General features: G+C 41.5%; 1 protein-coding gene across 1 annotated transcript in view; it reads left to right on the top strand.

Annotated features, from left to right (window-relative positions):
- LOC121947569 (neural cell adhesion molecule L1.1-like) overlaps nt 1-21736 on the top strand; it is a 65504-nt gene extending 43768 nt beyond the window's left edge. The window contains 25 exon segments of the mRNA XM_042492677.1: nt 133-303; nt 1784-1898; nt 2606-2790; nt 3518-3649; nt 4603-4746; nt 5386-5486; nt 5489-5499; nt 7071-7231; nt 7804-7963; nt 9420-9528; nt 9531-9549; nt 9642-9743; nt 9977-10183; nt 11174-11244; nt 11350-11575; nt 12761-12867; nt 13570-13831; nt 13943-14065; nt 15465-15641; nt 15754-15867; nt 16217-16366; nt 16817-16948; nt 17043-17115; nt 18224-18235; nt 18513-21736. Of these exon segments, the coding sequence (XP_042348611.1) occupies nt 133-303; nt 1784-1898; nt 2606-2790; nt 3518-3649; nt 4603-4746; nt 5386-5486; nt 5489-5499; nt 7071-7231; nt 7804-7963; nt 9420-9528; nt 9531-9549; nt 9642-9743; nt 9977-10183; nt 11174-11244; nt 11350-11575; nt 12761-12867; nt 13570-13831; nt 13943-14065; nt 15465-15641; nt 15754-15867; nt 16217-16366; nt 16817-16948; nt 17043-17115; nt 18224-18235; nt 18513-18768 (3320 nt within the window). The 3' untranslated portion in view covers nt 18769-21736.
- Nucleotides 21737-22333: the final 597 nt, after the last annotated feature.

Here is a 22333-nt window from a genome sequence, read left to right as displayed (position 1 = left end):
GTCAATAGCGCGGCGCTCTAAAGAGCCTTCCTGTTTTCAGCTGCAGCAGCACTCACAGTTTCTCACCTCCTCCTCCTGCTGCCTGCACGCCGTCTCTAAAACCGTCCCCGCTCTGCGTCTTGTCGTCCTCAGAGATGGTGCACATCAAGCAGAGCGACAGAGTCACGGTTGGTCTGGACGGGAACCTCTACTTCTCCAACCTGCTGAAGAGCGACACCAGAAACGACTACATCTGCAACGCCCAGTATCCTGAGGCCAGGACCGTTCTCCCCGACACCGCCGTCAGCCTCACTGTCACGCCCAGTGAGTGCGCGCACACACACACACACACACACACACACACACACACACACACACACAGCTGCAAACCCATGAACACACACATAAAGGAAATAAAAAACTGAGTAAAGCCCAATGTGAGATTTATTTAAGGCTCACTGTTCATCCCATGAAGGGCTCTGAGATTTTTCCCAGAAACATTTGCTTCTGAAGCTTTTCTCACAACTCAGAGCCGAGCAAGAAACCTTGAGGTTATACAGGACTCTGATTTTAATTTCCACATTCAGTAACTTCATCTGTCTATTATCATTTAAAAAACATGGCCAGAGTCAGAGGAATCATGTCAAAGCCAGAGCTTGAAAGGCTCACGCTGCACGCCTTTATTTCCAGCAGCTTCGATTACTGCAGCGGTCTGTTTGTCGGACTTTAAAAACAAGCTGTTCACCAACTTCAGCTAATTCAGAAAGCTGCTGACAAAAACGAAGAAATATGAGCAGATTACTCCAGCTCTGAAGTCCTGACACTCAGAGAAGACTTTAACATCTTGCTGCTTTTCTGTAACTCACTCTGTGGCTCAGCGTCCAAATATATCTCTGACATGCCTGAGACATATGAACCTTTGAGGGCCCTCAAGACATCAGGGGACCTCAGGACATCAGGGGACCTCAGGGCATCAGGGGACCTCAGAACATCAGGGGACCTCAAGACATCAGGGGACCTCAGAACATAAGGGGGACCTCAAGAGCTCAGGGGCCAGCCTGCTGACCGTCCCAAGAGTCAGAACTAAACATGGAGAAGCAGCATTTTGTGATCATGTTATCAAAGCCCCGACTCTGAGCACTTTTAAACATTTCTGTTTTACACTGCTTACCCCACCCACTAATATCTACAAACATATTTTAAAATTGATATTAAATCATTTTAAATAATCTTTTTATCAGGGCGCCTCATGGCTCCCTCTCTTTCTCCCCCTTTTATTCTTAAGCTGTCTTATAAAATAAAGGAAAAAAAGCCTAAAAATAATCTTTTTATCTTTGCACCTCGTGTCTGCACTTTTACTATTTTTAATGGTAATTTTTATTTTAGAATTTTTAAATCATTTAGTGATTAATTTTACCTTTTATATCTTATTTCTTCACTCTTTTATTGTAAATCTGTATCTTTTATTATGTTTTTATATTTTATTTGAATCGCCCTGGGGTGTGAAATATGCTATACAATTAAAGCTTCCTTGCATGTCTAATGAATATTAAATTATCTAACTTCTGCCTTAAATTTTGACTCTTCAGGAGCAAAGGATTGGGAATTGAAGTGTAATGGGCTGCCTTGAAGAAAACCTTTTTTAAAGAGTGAGAGCGACAGAAACGCCTCTCTGTGTAATGAAATAAAGAAACACTTTATCTGAAAACTTTCTCACTAAACTCAAGGAGCAACAATCACTCACACTCACACCGACCAGATTACAGTGAAGTGCGTGTTCATTTCAAACCTTTTCTCTCTGCAGGTAATGACGTCACTCACGTCAGAAAGCCCCGCCTCTTCCGTCCCACTGAGTCCCACACCGCCATGATGGCCCTCAGGCTCCAAAGCACCACCCTCGAATGTATCCCCGAAGGCCTGTAAGGATCCTCACGCAGGACATTTCTTTTGTAGACTTTTGTGTATTTTCAAAGTCAGGAGCTCATTTTATTTTTTTCCAACACCACCTGAATGCAGCAGCTTTGCTTAGCTTGAAATTATATAACAGAATTGTTATAATTCTTAAAGCTCTTTTTCCAGGTCTTGTTTGCCTTGTTGTGTTTTTTGTTTTTTCTACTTTTTTCCAGTTAATTCACTGACGTACTTATTACTAACTTTTGCGAATTTGGGGATATTTCCTACTTTTGTTGCTCATTGCCTTTATGTTTTTTTGAAAGAAACTGAGCCACTTTGCCCAGGTTTTAGGGGTTAAATCTGACACTAGGTGAGCTTCCAATGTGAGATCATTCATTCATGGGACATGTGCACACACACACACACACACACACACACACACACACACAGGTGTTACACTAATCCTTGTCATTAAATAATTTTTTTTATCTCCTCTGTTTCGTCGCTGTTTTGAGCTCGCTCTAATTATCCTCCTTCTCCTGGGAGCTCCGTCTCCATGTCGATAAACGGAGTCATTATAATCCAGCCTTAACGATGAAACAGGATCTTACATCATTAACAAGATCATCTCTTCATTCAGCTCTAATTTCCTCCATATCTCTCTCCATCGATCGCCCTTCCCTCCGTGATCAATCCGGCCTAACAGTCACATCTCTCTCCTCCGTGCGTGCAGACCCACTCCGCAGGTGAAATGGAAAAAGAAGGACGGTCGCCTGCACGAAACAAGCGGCGTGCTGGAGGCCCACGACCACCGGCTTCACTTCGAGAGCGTGGACCAGAATGACGACGGGGAGTACGAGTGCACGGCCTCCAACAGCCAGGGCTCCGTCTCGCACTCCTTCACCCTCACTGTGGAAGGTAGGAGTTCGTACATGTGGCACCTTTGACAGATATAATAAACCCAGATCAAATATACAGCGAGAGCAGATAAAAACACGGGATTAATAATGAAACATGCTACCCACACGTCTGTCTGAACAGGAGGATGTTTAACTGCTATCTGGGAGACTAAAGTTTGAGAGCTTCGAACTGGGACGATCTCCCCGAGTCCTCAAATGTGTCTGAGGAATTTAGGATATCAAAAAAAGAGAAATTAGGTAGACTTTACTTGAAAAATATATTTGTTAAACACAAGATTTAGTAGATTATACAAAGACCAGTCTTGCATGAGCTACATAAAAATCTTAGGTAGATCGAGCGTTAATATTTTTTGGTAAATATTGTGACAGCAGTGGTCAGAGGTTTAGAAACTTCTGAAAGGCTTTCAAAAGCAAAACGGATGTCGCTCCTGAACTCTGTAATAGAAACAGCCGCTCAGTGCCCACGTTGGTATTTTTGGTTATTGTCATTTCTTGGAGTATCTTTAAATGCTTCAAATCCCTAAAATCTGTACAACCTAAAATAAAGGGTTATGTAAGTTCATTAACCATAATAATTGATAAAAGTATTAAAATGGTGTTATTAAAAATACAAAAAAAACAAACATTACATTTTTTCAAAATCAGATTTTACAAACAAATTGACCCAAAAGGTTTTTTAACGTAGCAGCAGTGGATGACGTCTGTTTGTGTGTTTTTGTCTGCAGCCGCTCCGTACTGGGTGAAGGAGCCTCAGAACCTGCTGTACTCTCCCGGAGAAACTGTGCGTCTGGACTGTCAGGCCGAAGGCATCCCGATGCCCGACATCACCTGGAGCATCAACGGTCAGCCGGTCACAGGTACGCCTCGCTCTCAGCCTTCCTGCTTCTTATTCGAACGCAGCTGGCGTTCATTGTTTCAATAAATCAAAGATCAGAGCTGCTTTTGTTATTTTTAATAACTGATGAGCTTATTTGATATTTAAGCAAATTGGCTTGATTTCCTCCAAAAATATTTGAAAAGAGCAATGATCAACTTAACAAAAAATGTTCCCAAAAAATAGTAAGAAATTAGTGAAAGTTACAAGAAAATAACCTGAAGAAAATGCTGTAAAAAGCATTTTTTCAACTTATTCCAACTTATTTTCAGATCATTTCTTTGTCACATTTTACTATTTTTTTGCAGTTTCTCATGATTGATGTTTCTTGTCCAATTGCTAATTATGTATTTTCTCATATTTTTGAAAGAAATCAGGTTTTAAAGGTTTGAAATGTTAGCGAAAGGCTTCTGAATGCAGCACAAGAAAACTGAGATCGGTACCTACTGCAGAAAAACAAATACCGTCGTATTTTTAGAATATTGGTATCAACTATCGATTCTGGGGACATCACTGATAGAAATGAAGAAAGAAAAGAAGGAATTTAAGGTGAGAAAAAGAAAGAAAGCAAAGGAGAGACGAACAAAGAAAGTGAGGAAGATAGAAAGGCAAAAAAAGAAAAGAGCAAATAAAGAAGGGAACAGTGAATAAATAAGTGATTGTGAGAAAACAAACAGAGGAGCCACACCTGCAGCAGACACACGAAAACGAAGCAGATGATGTTAAAATGAGACGCTGAGCGTCCGCGGCAGCTGCTGCGTCTCCTGTTGGACGACAGCTTCCTGTGTCAACATGTCTTTGTGTCCAGCGCAGACAGTTTCTCTTTGACAAACTTGTCCGATTGTTCATTCCTGTTTTAACCTTTCACCTCCTCCTATTTCTCGCCGCTCCTCCTCCTCTTCCTCCTCCTCCTCCTCCTCCCTGCTGACTGTGTAGAGGTGGACGCTGACCCTCGGCGCACCGTGTCAGGCGGCGTCCTGATACTGAGGGATGTTGAGTTTGCGGACACCGCCGTGTATCAGTGCGAGGCCACCAACAAGCACGGCTCCATCCTCCTCAACACCTACCTCTACGTCGTTGGTACGTACGCGCTGCAGCTCTCCTCTCAGCGTGGGCCAATAATATGACGGATTAACCCTTTAAACATGAGCACGTTGGTTTGACTTAATCAGAAAACATGGAGGAAAAGGCAAAGAGCAGTTTGGCAAGAAATGTACCAAAAATTGCATTATTATTATTATTATGTAAGTGAGGAATTAGGGAGAGTTTATTTATTATTATACTTTTTAAAATTTTCAGCACTGTTTTTTCTTTCTTTTTAGCTTATTTTCTGGCTTTTTTTTTTACTAATTTTTACTAATTTACTAATTTCTTTCTAACTTTTGGGTCATTTCTTGTTAAGTTGCTCGTTGCCTTCTGCCCATATTTGTGAGAAAGAAAACAAACCAATTCAACCAGATTTCAGGTGAAAAGAAAAAGAAAATTATTATTATTATAATTATTATTTAAATAGGAAGTGGGGGGGAAAAATAGGAAAAATGTCCTGAAAATATATTCATAAATTAAGAATTATCCTTTTTCTCCCCCAAGTATTTTTTCTTTTTATCTTATTTTAAGGTAATTTTCCTTTATCTTTTATTATTATTTTTTTGCAGATTTTTGGGCCATTTCTTTATTCAGGTTTTAAAGGGTTAATAATATTGTCTATGTGTCCCTCAGAGCTGCCTCCTCAGATCCTGTCCTCTGATGGAGTGGTGTACAGGGTCACTGAGGGCGGAGACGTCATGCTGCACTGTCAGTCCTTCGGCTCGCCGCGACCACACACATCACATGGTGAGACACACGCATGCACTCACACACACACACACACACACACACACACACACACACACATTCAAACTCCAAGCTGTCTGAGTACTGACAACTAAAAAGGTATATATTAGATATTTATCAGTACTTCCATCAAACACTTCTATTTGCATGTGCTGTACTTCCTGTTTAAATCATTGTTTTACGTTAACACAGCAGCGCCCTCGGGTGGCTGCATGAACATACTGCACTCTGCAGCAGCAGGTCTCATGCAGGACCTGAGCTCACGCGGGATTCTGGTTTCATGTTTGGTGTTTTTTATAAAGGGATGAAGTCCTTCACAAAGTATTTCTAAACTTCTGTAACCTGACTGGCAATCTTACACTTTACTACGCTTTTCATTTTTGAGCCAAACTCCTCAGTGATAGTGTGAAATGTGCATGCCGTTAAGGGGAGATTCACATACGTTGTTTTTTTAAAGGGATAGTTCACTCAGAAATTAAAATTCAGTCATAATCTCCTCGCCCCCATGCCGATGCAAAGTTTTATAGTCCACAAAACACTCCCGGAGGTTCACAGGGAAAAGGCGTCGCACTCATCTCCCAAACAATTCAAGAAAATGATGAGCAGGATTCAGATGTTAAAAAAATACATAATTAAACCTCAAAATGTCTCCATGCTGCTTGTCTGAAGTAATCCAAGTGTCCTGAAACCCCGATGTGCCAAGTTGTTTTGAAAAACGTCTCTGGCGTCATGTTTTTAGCTTTGTTGTAGCCTGTAGCTCCGAGTTTGGGAGCCGCGTTCATGTATGTGCGCTCCCTCGAGACCAACGAGAGTTTGCGGTATCTGCACGCCGTGTTTACATGCTACACGGATTTTAAAACTACCGTGTAAAAAGTGAGCACTCTCCCCTTAATCTTTCTGTGAAATTGTTTAAACTTAAAAATTACAAGTTTAGTTAAATCAGTCTTTAAGTCTATCATATTCGTACTTTCTTCAACATGTTAACAAAACAGAACTCGCAGATCTCTGAACTTCATTTTTAAGTTTCAACTTCAACTTCACAAAATTAAGTAAATACAGCTAAATTTTGACTTAACTTCATAATTAGATACAAAGTCAAAATGTTTTAGATTAAAAGGAGGAGGACAGACTCTGTGTGATGTAGGCGATATTGAGAATGAGGTGCAGTTTTTGTTTGATGGCCCTGTTTATGAAGACGTGAGAGATGGATTTTCAGTCAATCAGTCATATTTACATTCTTTCATTCTTCGTCGGTTTTCAGGATTATTTTAAGTAAGATCGAGTTGTCAGAGTTTACGGTGCAGGTGAGAGGTTGTTTTACAGACCTCAAACATCACGCTCACAGTGCTCAGATGGATTTTGCGTCTATCTCCTCTCTGGCTCATCATGTATCGATCGTCCTCGTCCATTCACTGATGAGACAGGAAACGCACTCGCATTGATCGAATGACTGGGATTTACTGCTGCTGCCGTGGTTTTGATTTCTGGGTGTTTAATGTTGGAATAAAAGAGTCAGGAGGGACGGCGCTGCAGGGACACCTCTCAATGATGTGTGTGTGATGTCTCTGCAGGGAGGGCGGGGACAATCTCCCACTGCTGTCCGACCCTCGTGTCTCCCTGCTGACCAACGGGACGATTGAGCTGTCCGACACCGTTCACAGCGACAGCGGAGAGTACACCTGCTCCATCAAACACACCAACATCTCCATCACCGCTCACCTGGAGGTCTTCAGTGAGTCTCAGATCATAAATACTTTATACTTAATACTTTATTAATAAAGTACACTTCAGCTCTGACAGAGCAGCCAGAGCAAAGTCTAAAACCTCTGAAACCCGAGCAAATTCACTTGATTTAAATATATATATATATATATATATATATACACATACAGGAGGAAGGAAATGGGCATCAAAAAGTGTAAGAAAATTAGAAATAAAACAAAACAAACAAACAGCAGAGCAAACAAGATTGGGGAAAAGATTTGGGAAAAATTCTAATAATTATGTTACATAACTTTACATTTGAATTATTTTCCTATACATTCTTCCATATTTTTAATAAATAATTTTCTATATCTACTCATTTCTTGCACCAGTACCATTTATTACCCCATGTTTTAGTGAAAATTACTTTAATAATTTCTAAACCTTAATTCAGTAACGGCTGAATTTACTCCTGCTTACTGCAAAGAAATTGATGGAGGATATAGTATCATAGATGTGCACATAGAGAGAAGATACCTGAGAGGAAAATATAAGTTCAGAGTTAAAAAAATCTGTCCTGTATTTTCCTGTTCCTGTCAGATCGCACGGAGATCGTGACGAAGCCGCAGCACGTGCGTGTGCTCAGAGGAAGCAGCGCTCTGCTGGACTGCAGCTTCTACACAGACCCGCAGCTGCTGCACTACCGCGTCATCTGGAGCAAAGACGGAGAGGAGCTGCAGGAATCGCCTCAAAATGACAAGTACGCACACACTCAGATGCTTCAGTGTCACGTTTTATCATGTTAAAGAGAATAAAACTGTTCCACCATGACAACACCATTTTTTTATTCAATAAGAATCCTATTATAGTTTATTATATAGTACACCAAATTATTCAGTTTTTATAAAAGAACAAAATATAATTTTTTCTTGTCATGTCACAATACTCGTTTTTTTTTTTTTTATAAAGATAAGATACACATTAGTCATTCTAACAATATAAAGACTTATCTCATCAAAACAATATATTTTCTTTTTTAAACTGAAAAATATATTTTAAAAAGTAAATAAAACGATAAAAAGTGATTTATTTCTTATTTTATCTTTCCCGGAGGTTGGTATGACAAAAATTGTTCAAGGTCTAACATACCCACATATGTGGGGAGTCCTTGTACACGTGCCAATTAACAATGCAACACTGACAACATGAATGCAACATGAAATAAAAACCACACAGATAATTTAAGGAAAAAACATGAAGAAAGGGGAAAAAAGTCTTTTTTTAAAGACATTTTGCTGTCCTAACGGTAATGTCATTTATTGTATACTAACAAGGGGAGGATACATGTCCGTGTATGGAGGAGAGTCCTGGGAGGAGAAATTAAAGAACAATTTAAGGACCTCTCCATCATTACTGTTTCCAACAGGCTGGATGGATAAGTGTGTCTGCAGAGCGACATCCTGTCCTCATCAAATAGTGTCCTTTACGTAGAGCATTTACTGCACAAGATAATAAGATTAAATATGAAACTGAACTCATACACTGAACAAATAAACTAAATATAAAGCTGCTTTCTAAACTAACTCCATCCGTCATCATATCATACTGCCACGAAAGATGGCTTCTGGCGCCACCAGAGGCTGAGATCGGACACTCCGGAGAGGACGGTACGCCAAATGAAAACTCATTTATTTCAACAAAGTGACTGCAGCTTTTTTGTTACTGCATTGAGCCAGAAACAGTTACGGCGTTACATAAAGAACTTTATTATTTACCCTTTCTGTTATTTCTTTATTCCGTCATCCAAACAAACACAGAGATGAATTCGCCTTGAAGTGTCTGAGGTAGTCTGTGGCAAAATAAATTCTTCGCTGTCAGCTGTAGTATCAAATTGCCACGATAGGTGCCATTCGGGTGCTTTCTAAACTAACTCCATCCGTCATCATATCATACTGCCACGAAAGATGGCTTCTGGCGTCAGCGTCTGATGCCGAAATCACTGACCAAGCGGCTGTATTTGACAGGTTCGTAATGAGAACAGGCCGGACTTACAACCGGGACAGACTTGGGAACACATGAAGTTAATTAAGTGAAGTCTCTGGTGTCAAAGATCCTACTTTAAGTCTCTGCATTACATTATAACAATACATGTAATATACTCAAAATATGCCCCTGTGTGTGTGTGTGTGTGTGTGTGTGTGTGTGTGTGTGTGTAGGTACGCTATCTTTAAGAATGGCACCCTGCAAGTAACAAACGTCCAATCAGACGACAACGGGCCGTACTCCTGTGAGGTCAAAACTGACCTGGACCGCGTAAAAGCCAGTGTGGCTCCATCACTGTCGTAGGTATGTCACAGTGTGTGTGTGTGTGTGTGTGTGTGTGTGTGTGTGTGTGTGCGACAGTTTTTAACACTAACAGTTTCTTGTTGTACCCTCAGCACGGCCGGACCCGCCCAAAGATCTGGCTCTGTCTGATGTTGACGACCACAGTCCCACCCTCAGCTGGATCCCAGGACACTCACACAACAGCCCTGTCATAGGTACTGAACACACACACACACACACACACACACACACACACACACACACAGTTTGCAGTCTGAAAACACACAAACAAAGATCAAGACTTTCTAAAGCTACATGATTGATATGGCAGTGATTCCTCTTCACCTTTCAATGGCCGAAACATTTTGATCTTTTTGTTTTTTGTTTAATACACATAAAATTTTACAGGAAGTAGTGTGACCTCATCATGTCTGTCTCCTTCTCCCAGAGTACATCGTGGAGGCGCGGGAGGAGCAGCACTCCGAGGAGGGGGAGTGGATGTGGGAGGAGTGGAAGAAAGTGTCCGGGGAATTCAACCACCTGGAGCTGAAGCTCCACCCCTACTGCACCTACCGCTTCAGGGTCATCGCCATCAACGAGATCGGGGCCAGCGAACCCAGCAAGCTCTCAGAGCACCGCAGCACGCCGCCAGCTGGTAAGTGACACCAGATGCCAACACTATAATGTCGCAAGCTTTTGGATTAGATTTTTATTAAAGCTTTGTGGCCAGAAATCCCACAAATGCTCTGTTCTTTATGCACTAAAATGCACTTTGATGCACGTTTTGGTTTTTTGTTTTGTGACTTGTTTCCTTTTTTTTCCCTTCCATGTTTCTTTACATTTCTGTTCATATTTGTATTTGAGATTATATCTTATGTCAAGGTGTTGTATGAAAAAAGGAAAAATCACTATCAGTAAAGTGTCAGAAATTTAAAAAACACAAAAAAAACAGCACTGAGACGGGACGTGTGTACAATGTACACCAAAGTTACAACAATGTCCTGTTTTATGGCGAAACATCAAAATGTTACTGTGTGCCACATGAAAAAAGTCTTGTGCGGACTTTTGATAGCTTTTCATCAACAAGGGGTTGAGATTGGAAACACCAAATTTTAACTAGATCGGATTAATGCTGTAGGACAAGTTCGCAAAAGTATGAGGCCCGAAATCGCCAAAAATCAGCACAAAATTCAAAATGCCAACTTCCTGTCAGTTTTGGGGGTTGGGTCCAAGAGGCTTTTTTGTGCGTCTGGGCATGATACATAAGTGTACCGATTTTCAGAAATATAGGTTAAAGTGGTCATTGGGGCTACATGTTAGGGGGCGCTGTGGAGCCGTTTTGCCACCCAGATAAAAATTTCTTCACCAGGCTGGACAAGCGTACCACTTTTCATGAGTGTGTTTGGACATATTTAGGCCTCCAAATTTGTGATTAATTGGGGAGAAAAAATAATAATTCCTTGCATTTCAAGAGGTTCCTCGTACTAATTACATGGCTTATTGAGCTGCAACTGTGGCTTGACTAAACTGTGCATGAGTGATATCAGTCTTCAGATCTAACTCCAAAGAAAACAATTATGTGTGTTTGTCAAACAATCTCTTTTAAAATGTTTTCTGTGTGTCTCCCTCTGTCTGCTTCCTCCAGTTCCTGACAGAAACCCCACTGGTGTGCGCAGTGAGTCTGTGGACCCAAAGACTCTGATCATTATGTGGGATGTGAGTACTTTAGTCTGAATGCGTGTGTGTGTGTGTGTGCACGCTCCTGACGCGTGGGCACGCCAACATTAATCCAGACTCATGTGATACTGTTTGTCTTTGCAGGAGATGGACAAACGCTTTCATAACGGACAGAGCTTCCAGTACAAGGTGTTGTGGCGGAAAGCTGGGGGGAAGGATTTACGCTGGAACACGGCCGACGTACAGTCTCCGCCGTTCACGGTGAACAACACAGGAACGTACACGCCGTTTGAGATCAAAGTTCAGGCCGTCAACTCACTCGGATCCGGACCGCCACCAGAGGCTGAGATCGGACACTCCGGAGAGGACGGTACGCCAAATGAAAACTCATTTATTTCAACAAAGTGACTGCAGCTTTTTTGTTACTGCATTGAGCCAGAAACAGTTACGGCGTTACATAAAGAACTTTATTATTTTACCCTTTCTGTTATTTCTTTATTCCCGTCATCCAAACAAACACAGAGATGAATTCGCCTTGAAGTGTCTGAGGTAGTCTGTGGCAAAATAATTCTTCGCTGTCAGCTGTAGTATCAAATTGCCACGATAGGTGCCATTCGGGTGCTTTGAAAATTGTTGTTAGTATCATACTGCCATGACACGTTACATACAGCCATGATATAAACTGACGCTGTCCGCTGGCGTATCATACTAGTGCGACAGGTGCCATTCGGCTGCTTTCTAAACTAACTCCATCCGTCATCATATCATACTGCCACGAAAGATGGCTTCTGGCGTCAGCGTCTGATGCCGAAATCACTGACCAAGCGGCTGTATTTGACAGGTTCGTAATGAGAACAGGCCGGACTTACAACCGGGACAGACTTGGGAACACATGAAGTTAATTAAGTGAAGTCTCTGGTGTCAAGCAGACTCTATGATTCAAATTAAACTGTAATTATGTCTAAAACCAAAAATAAAAACTTTGGACTGCTCCTAGTTTCTATGAACTTCCACATGGCTGAGAAGATACGACAGAAAAAACAGACTAAATGTGGCGTCTGTCAAAAGGAATTTCTTAAAAATGTGTCTGTATTAAATCGCATGTAGAGGCTAATTGTTCACTCACGCAGGGCTCCAAATAGTTCTTGTACCAGAAGAGAGTAATTACGTCCCTCATAAAAGAGATCAAAATTTTACAAGAGTCTTGATATTACAAGACTGAAATGGCTTCAAATTGAGGCTTTTTCTGCAAAAATGTCAGATCTAATGACAGTGGTGACAAACAGCTGGATGACTTGTCAACATGAATGTCCTGTTGTGTTGTGACCTTGTTTCTGGTGTAAAACAGCCGTTCTACTGTGCAGCTTGTTAACCCTTTGAAACTTGGGCATGTGGGTTGACTTTTTTCAAAAACATGGGAAAAAAAAGAGAGACTTGAAAAAATGTACCTAGAAAAAAAAACATACCACCCCAACAAAAAAAGAGAAAGTAAAAAGTACATAAATAAAAAAAGAAAAGAAAAAGTAAATGACCTTTTTGCAATTTGCTCTCTTAGTGCCCGAGGAAGCTCCGACTGGAGTCACGGCGACTGTGAGGAACAGCACAGTCACGGTCAAGTGGAACGAAGCCCAGAATGTCCGAGGTCTGCTGCTCGGATACAGGGTACCAGTTTTTCACAGTTTAAGTCAAGAAAGAGCAGCTGTGCTCTCTGTGTTACACAAATAACAATAATAATAAACTTTTGGCACCTTTCATACAAGGAATGCAGCCCAACATGCTTACGACAAAGAAATTACAAGTGCTTCACATGAAAAGACATAATAAAACCTGCATGTAAAAATAAAATAACATCAGAATAGAAGACACAGAATGCATCTTCACATGGATAAAACACACTTGATGATACTAGTAAAATTTAGATAAAAATACAATATGCAGAATGCATAACATAAAATGGGAAATAAAACCCACTGAGATAATATTAATAAAAAATAAAGCTAAAAGTGTACACAATGAATATGATGAAGGAAAATACATTTGAAAGAGGTGCAGCGGTGCAGAAGTGTGAAGCAAAATGCAAAGCAGTACTACAACATATACAGCATATTTAGTGTAATATTTTAAAATCTATCACATAAAAATATATGAAATATAAAAAAATATCAGAATTTAACAGAATTTGTTGGAGAGTTTGACCCAAAGATGATCAGAGAGAATCTTCACATTTAAGGAGCTGGAATCAGTTTGGTATTTTTGCTTGATGAAAAATGATTTGCTTATCAAAAATTGTTGCAAATTAATTTTCCATCTCGACTATCTATTCGCCGCTCCAGCTACAGATTCATTCATTTTTTTCTGTGTCAGATCTACATCCGGAGGCTGGGTCCTCACGGGGGTCGGGCGCGGAGATCTCTTGGAAGACCGCACCATGAGAAAGAGGACAGGTCGGAGCGAGGGAAGGACAGAGACAGTCGGACTCGAGTGGTGACGGTCCACGGGATGAAGACGTCGGCGGATGTGACGGAGCTGCAGCTGTATTCTCGATATGAGCTGTCTGTCGCCGCCTTTAACAGCAAAGGAGAGGGGCCTCACTCCCCCCCGCATCACTTCAGCACCCCAGAGGGAGGTGAGTCCACAAAGAGACAGAAAGAGACGCACTCACTGAGGACGCATTATCAGATCTGCTAACTGGCTTGTGCGTGTGTGTGCGTGTGTGTGTGTGTGTGTGTGTGTGTAGCGCCTGGTCCTCCGGCATCGTTGACGTTCGAGAGCCCCACAGAGAAATCTCTGATCCTCTACTGGACCCCCCCAGTTGAAACAAACGGCATACTGCTGGGATACATCGTGCTCTATCAACAGGGTAAGATTTGCAGCTGGGTATTTTAACAGACGGTGTAAATGTTATATGGGGGTGGGGAGGTAATTAGAGTTGTTTTCGTGAAAAAAGAAGGTATTATTAATTAAGATAATATGTTTTTTCATGCATGAAAAAAAAAACAAACTTTGTACGTAAGTCCAGTCACACACAAAACTTCCCCTAATGGAAATATATGGCACCAATAGTCCTGACTGTGGCTCCACAGCAGGGGTCAGTGACCTTTACAATCAAAAGAGACATTTTTGACCAAAAATAATTTTAAAAATATGTCTGGGGCCGCAAAACATATTTGAGCCATATAGTTAACGTAGCACATCCTGTTCAGTTTAAATAAATCTAGAAAGTTAAAGTACCAAATAATCATGATAAGCTCACTGTAGAGTAGCCACACTGTTGTAAAACATATGAATAAATACTAATCGACAAGCCAACAAATCTTTTTACACACTGTTAAATTCTCTATTTTCCTCTGAGACTTCTGGATTTGTCGTACATAAACCACCGTTATTGAGATTTGGCAAAATGTAGAAAAAAAAGGCACCAGGCCATAGACGTATGACAAAAATTTTAGTTACATTTAATTTAATTATTCAGTGGGTTTTCTAAAAGTGGAAAATGTAAGCATTTATTTAGACCTAGAACAGAAAAAAAACTTTTTGTTAGCATTTTGAATCCTGCTGTCCTGTGGCCTATAGCAGTAAATGGAAAAAGAGCATCTTTAAGCATCATTTAGTCACTTATGGATGAATCAATCTTTGTAAAAACACGGTCCGGGTGTTTTCTACTTTGTCAAGATGAAGTCCGCAAATTCTCAGATTTTTGTGTTGATAACTGAATTTCTGACACTAGATTAAAATCTGTCTGTAAATACATGTTCAGCTGTTGTGCTGCCCCCTGGTGGTCGGCTGCATCATAGCGTGAAGTTTTCCTTAAATTCTTGGTGAGGCAGCTCAACTCGATCACAACATGTGGGCCTGAAGATCGTGAGTTCGAGTCCCGGGTTGTGCAGATTAAACTTGCCTTTACCTCCTCAGACATTGTTCTGTGTAGGTGACAAACACATGATTTCAAAGATATTTCGAAGATTAATGGCTTGGTTTGTAAAGTTCTTGTGATGGATCTGCATGGTTTTGTTTTTTGTCTTTTTCCTCTTCTTCCTTTTCCTCTCTCTAATCCCCCGTTATTCTTTTCTTTTTTCTTTTTCTTCCTTTCTGAACACTTCTTCACTTGTGTGAAAGTTTTGTTTTTTATTTTGCCTCATTGCCTTCTTATCATGTTTTGGAAAGAAAGATTTAGAAAGAAGATTTGCTGAGGTGTCAAAGGTTTAAGTTTTGTAGTTGAGTAAAGGTCGAGCTGACGGTTTGCTGTTTGTGACGTGCAGAGGTGGAGACCACAGACGGCCCTACGCTGATGCAGAGGATCAGCGATCCCAGTGTGACTCACTTTGAGCTGGGCGATCTGGACCCTAACAGCTATTACATCTTCAAAGTGATCGCATGCACCGCCGCCGGGGAAGGACCGCCCATCATCCGGAGGGGCGCCACCCTGCTGGAAGGAGGTGAAATTAATTTGTTTCGCAGTTCCAACTTTATTTATAACTTTTATACAGTTTCCTGTTCCCATTTTTTCTGTATTTTCCTAAAGCCCTCCCTTTCTTTGTCCCCCTCCAGCTCCTCCGTCCAACATCACCATCGTCTCCAGCAACACGTCCCTCAACCTAAGCTGGGTCCCCGGAGAGCGAGACAGGAACCACGGCTTCGTCATCCGTTACCTCAGGAAGAGCCGTAAGTAAAGAGAGGAGGAGGAAAGGAGGAGGGGAGAGGAGAGGAGAGGAGGAGAGGAGAGGAGAGGAGAGGAGGAGAGGAGAGGAGAAAAGACAAGAGAAGAGGGGAAAAGGAGGAGAGGAGAAAACAGAAAATGAGATGAGAGAAAAGGAGCAGAAAAGAGAGGAGGAGAAAGGAGGAGAGGAGCTTTTACTTTACTGCAGAATGACTGAAGTTAGAGGAGGTGAAGAAGAGGAGAAGAGGATGTTATTAGCAATTATTAAATTAATGTAGAAGAGCAAAAAGAAAATATCTAATCTATGACATGTGTGTGTGTGTGTGTGTGTGTGTGTGTGTGTGTGTGGGACAGCCGGGGCAGACTGGGAGTACTCGGAGGTGTTGAACTCCTCTCAGGGTTTCTACAAGCTGACAGGCCTCCAGCCAAGCTCCGAGTACCGCCTGATGATCAAACAAGGGAACAACACGCAGTGGGAAAGTGTGACGCGGACCATCGGACCAGGTACGTGTGTGTGTGTGTGTGTGTGTGTAGCAAACACACACTCTTTGGATTTTTTGAATTTTATGTTAGACCGTAAATTCTCAGCTGGAGTGCAGATGACAAACATTCAGATGCTAATAAATATTGAAAATAATTCATTTTGGGGTTTTTTTTGTTGTTTTTTTTTTCATCTAATAACATAGTGGCATCATGACAAAAAACTGGCATTTAAAGGGTTAAAATTCTGAAAATTAAGGAATATTTGATATTTATCATTGGGACCGATGTTGGTTAAAAAATAACTCAATGAAAGTAGAAAATAATATTAATGTATAATATTTTTTCAAGTATTCACCATGAAGCTCATCATAACAAAAGTCAGCACTTCCTACAGTTGTTTTTTCACATTAAAAGCCTGTTGATAAAGGGGAGGCTGGTTGTCTGATTGGATGAATTCTCGCTCTCCCTCAGTGCCGTCGGAGATGACCAGCGGGTTCGCCACCCAGGGTTGGCTGATCGGACTCATCAGCGCCATCGTGCTACTGGTGCTGATTCTGCTCATCCTCTGCCTCATCAAACGCAGCAAGGGCGGCAAATACGCAGGTGAGACACACACACGCACACACACACATACACACATACACGCAGACTTCAATCTGCAGTCCAGAGTTTGAGGTTGAGTTTCTTTTTCCTACAGTGAAGGATAAAGAGGACAAGGAGGTGGACTCTGAAGCTCGGCCGATGAAAGATGAGACCTTTGGAGAGTACAGGTGAGTCTGTCCCGTCCTCGAGTCAGAGGAGACGCTTTTATGTTTAATCTCAGGGTTTTTAGAAACACATTAACGTTAAAACAAAGCCTACAAAGTGCAGCAAATCATATCCTGATGTTCGGTCAGTCTTATTCTTTAGGCAGATTCGTCCAGTTTTGACATTAAAGCAGAAACAGTTGCCGGATCTTTCTGCTTCAGCTGCTGGAATTTGAGGTGTGCAACATCCTTCAGCCGGCGTTTTTGTTTTTGTGTGATCATACTCTGCATCACGGCATCCGGCAATCAAAAGATGCGTGACAAGGGCGTCCGCCTCCAGCGTGACATAAAACATATGCATCGCCAGCGCTTTCTAAACAATAAGAAAAGCAAAACATGTCAATAAAAATCATTCACGTGTCGATTACACAACCATGTTAAAGAGGATGCGGGCAGTCAGTGTTAATCATAGCCACGTATTTTGGTTTTGTCCTGAAATTAGACATTTTTGGATAAATGTTCACAGGGCCATGAACCAAATCCTGGACTATGTTATGGATCATGTGTAGTTCTGTATTTTTGTGTGATCACAGGGAGTGCTGTTATAAGAGAAGACACATATTTACTAAAAATCCGTTTGGCAGCTTGTAAAAAAGAGGAATGGCCGACAGTTGTGGATGAATTTTATTACATGGAGCTGTTAAATTATAGGAGAAGAGTTCAAAAACGACAAGATGAGACTCAACCACTGAATATGATTTAGGGATGAATGTTTTTTGGTGAGAAATGGCAATTTCAGCTTTTGTTTCCTCTTTGTTTGTTTTGTAATGTATTTTTTCCCTTCGTTTAGCAAAAATAAAGTCTTTAAAAAAATTGCAAATAAAATTAATAAAAAGATGGATTTATTTTTTAAACAGAAACCTAAGCGATCTCACTTAAAATTATGATTTTTTATTTACACATTTCTAAAATACCTCTATTTTGGAATGAGACGTCTACTATTGTACGTTGTTTCCTGTTTTTGTGCTCATGTTTGAGCTGCTTGCTTCATCTGACCGAACAGCTCTGACGCTCTCGGCTCTCTTTCCTTCTTTTCTCTCCTTTCTTTCTGTCGTTGACGCTCTGCCTGCAGATCTCTGGAGAGGTGAGAAGTGAACCGCTTCTGTCATACATGTTTCACATCTCGTGACAGTTGTTGATTGTGTTGTGATGGTGTATCATTAAATGTAATTAAACTACCTGTGTGACAGAGAAACCAGTTTCCCAGTTACCACTTGCAAATGTATTATCATACTTTTATATTTAGCTGTTGCTGCTGTTTTTTTTGGGGGTTTTTTTGCCCAGCCTTTGTTTGATTCTCAGCTTTTAAATAAGAAATGAGGACGCTTCCTGACTCTGTCCCTGTCTGTGTCGTCTCTTAGTGACGCTGACGAGAAACGCTCAGACAGTCAGCCGTCTCTGGCGGAGAGCAAGCTGGGCAGCGACGACTCTCTGGCTGAATACGGGGACAGCGTGGACATCCAGTTCAACGAGGACGGCTCCTTCATCGGCCAGTACAGCGGACGAGGGCCCGTCCCCCACGGCAACGAGAGCTCCGGTCCCGCCTCTCCTGTCAACGCTGTCCCGCCTCCACCCATTGCTCCGTCCATGTCGAGCATCCTGAACCGGCCCAGCTAGACACACACACACAACAAAAATACACACACACCACACACACATACATACACACTGCCTGCCTGCAACAAAACACAAAGGGACAGACCACTCCTGACTCCACTGCCTGTAACGTAAAAGTGCAAACACACACACACACACACACACACACACACACACACACACACACACACACATTCTCAATACATTCCACAGATTTATGCAGTGAAGTTGTTTACAGGATGTCTCGCCTTTTCTACTCCAAGTTTACACACACACACACACACACACACACCCACACATCCAAACAGAAAGCGCTTCACTCTTCTATAAGACAGAAGGACGGAGACGTGGAGGACAGCAGCCAGTTGCACCAGCTGTTCAAACTTGTGCGTTTTCACTCTCAATCTCGTCAAATACCGTCACTTTGTCCATGATGCAAAGAAGAACCGTGCGTGGGGGCGTGAGAGGGACACAGTGAGGTCCAGGAGCTCCTTTTCCTCCGCTGTCATATGACAGGGACGCTAAATGTTGTTATTGAAGAGCCGCTGACACGTATGTTACATGTCACAATAGAAGCAGAAGCTGTTGTGTTAAACGTTTTGCTTCAGCAGTGCCGGCATGCTGTCTAAAATGACACACATGATTCTGCAGTTGTTTGGTTGTGTGTAAAAATGCAAAGAAGGGAATTTGTAGCGATTCTGTAGCGCTGTCTCTTTGAGGAAAACAAAAACAAAAACGCTCAGTTATCCTTTAGTGTGGGGCCAATACAACCGAATTACCCACAACAGTAGTTTTCACATATGTTAGTGCGGTCCCTTCGTGCGCACCAGATGTGAAAATAATACATTGTTTTATTTTTCAGCTAGTACGGCTTGCTTTCATGCACCTTTGTTTTTACTCTGGTCCAAAGGCCGCACCACAGGCACAGCGTCGTTTCCATGACTCCTGAGTCCCGACCGGAAAATAAGTAAAGAGAAATGAATGTGCACAATGGAGCCACAACAACTACGCGTTTTGTTCCTGGTGCTGGTCGTTGTATTCGTCATCGTTTGTATGTACCACTCTCGACAAACGACACAGTTTGAAAGTGAAGCGCGGCTGCGACTTGACAATATCACGTTGATGCAGCAGAATGCACATTTTAAGACAAGAGATGCAGATTAATTCTCCTGAACCGTGACCTCCTCATCAGACGCAGATACCGACGAACGACCAGGCAGACTGTGCCCGTGGTCCTGAAGAAGTCGATTTAAGAAATAATGTGTAAAACATAAGTGTTTTTGATGGGTGGAGTTGGGTAAGAGCTCCTTTTTAACTCAAACTTGTGGAGTACGGCAGATAGTTGGGACAGATCGAGGTGGGGCACTTTCACACCACAAATGGACCGCACCAGAGTTCGGTGGTAGCCGTTCCAAGACCACCTCCTCAGGGAGGTCTCCGTACGGCCATTTCGGTCCGCACCAAAGTGCGACTGCTGTGTTCACACTGGCCCAGACGCACCACACTCGGGCCCAAAGTTCGATTGGACCTAAACAAAATACCTGTGTGAAAACACCTTAAGTCTTTATTGGCTGAGACTTCAGTTTATTGACTCGCTTCAGTCGTCAGAAGTCACAAACAGCTGGTGCAACTCAGTCCAGGGGAGGAAGATGATGTGATGAGGAGTGACACAAAGAAAAAGGACATTTCATCTCATCCGAACCAAAACGTCTCCCACTCATCTTGTACAAACATTTATTCTGTTTAACAAGTTCATCGTTTCATATAACACACCACCATTTTTAGTCATATTTATGTTTTGTGCGTCATCATCTTCAAACATCACCAGTACGTGTCTTTGTTTACGCTGTTTACAAGCTATTTATTTGTGTTTGTGTGCATGCGTCTGGGGATGATGTTGCTATTTATTGACGTGTGTGCGGCTGTCGGAGCGGCTCCCGAAACCTAAGATGCATGCTACTCCCCAAGGCATCGAAAAATCATTCTGTTGATATTTTAGTGTTTGAGTTTGGAGACTGACTGTTACTTTGTGAGCGTGTGTGTGTGTGTGTGTGTGTGTGTGTGTGTGTGTGTGTGTGATTGTTAATGCTCTCCATTGCTGCCCTGTAACCTGCAGCAATGGGAGATCTGTTGCCTTAAGAGAGTCCAGTTGAGCCTCCTTTCCTCCTTCTTTCTGTCCATCCATCTAACTGTCAGTCATCCATTTCTCCACACACACACACACACACACACACACACACACACACACACACGTTCTTTTTCTATCATCCTCCTGTTTGCTCTGCAGGTAAAATGCAGGACCAGGATGCTACGGTGGCCCAGAGAGCTCACAGCAGTGCAAAGGGTGAACACGACAGAAATTATTTACAAAACAGTTAAATGCAATTCAGGTCTCGTTTTTTTTTCTTCTCTTTTTTGTTGTTGTTTTAAAGGAATAATTTTCTTGCAAAATGACCATTTGTGCATCAGTTACTCACAGTATTTAATGTTGAATTCTTGCAGAAAACAGTTTTTCCTCACTCACCTCCATTGTGAATGGAGAAACCAAAAAAAATGCAAACAATCTTCAAGAATTAAATTAAACGGGCAACAAAACTACCAACCCTTTACAAACTTTGGTATTATTTCAAACAATACCAAATGCGTTTTAGCCTCAGTCAGAGCTCAGAAACATGATGCATATATTTTAACAGCATTTCATTGCATTTCGATTAATCAATTAAATTTCACATGTTAAATTAAATACTTAATGACCAATTAATATTTCAAAGTTTGGGAAGTATTGAGCATCCAACTAGATAAATTAGACCTGGATTTTGCTGCTTGAGTTGCCAGGAAAACACAATGACAGAAAAACAACATTTTCTTCACAAATTCAATGTTTCACACAGCAAGAAACCGATATCCAAATAATAATCTTGCAGGTGAAATATTCCTTCAATAGTTTGATTCTACGACTCACATACTAAGTCATATTTGAAGTGGTGGGATAATAATCTGCAAAAAAGAAATAACCTTCGATTAACAGCAAATATCTACAATATTTGATTCATGCAATCTGAATTTAAAAATGAAGGACAGTTAAATTTAGTAACTTCATGAGTACAAATGGTGGCAACTCGTAGCATTTCCCAGCTGTGTCAGCGCGTGTTCATCATTTTTTATTTTACAGATAATTCCTGCTGAGTTCTGTGCAACTTGCAGCATCATTCTTTCATTACATTTCATTACACAGTAAGATGCGATATACTTTTTTTGTCAATTTACATGTTTTCTTAATCTGCAGTGCATTGAAATTTCAGGGCCACCATGAAACGTGTTTGCAGATAGAAAAACTCTCTCTCTCACACACACACACACACACACACACACACATATAATGCACACACACACATACACTGATGCATGCATTTTGTGGAGGACTATGAGAACCACATGGAGGGCCGGTCCTCTGTAGCAAAACCATATGGGACCCTCTGCAGGAGAGAGGGAGGACGGAGGAGGAGGACAAACATGAGGAGGAGGAGACAGAAATAGAGAATCTGACGAATCGTTCTCTGAATGTAAATAGAACCTCGAGATTGTC

The sequence above is a fragment of the Plectropomus leopardus genome, chromosome 8, assembly GCF_008729295.1.
Source record: "Plectropomus leopardus isolate mb chromosome 8, YSFRI_Pleo_2.0, whole genome shotgun sequence".
Taxonomy (NCBI): Eukaryota; Metazoa; Chordata; class Actinopteri; order Perciformes; family Serranidae; genus Plectropomus; species Plectropomus leopardus.
This window is presented reverse-complemented; position numbering and strand designations above follow the sequence as displayed.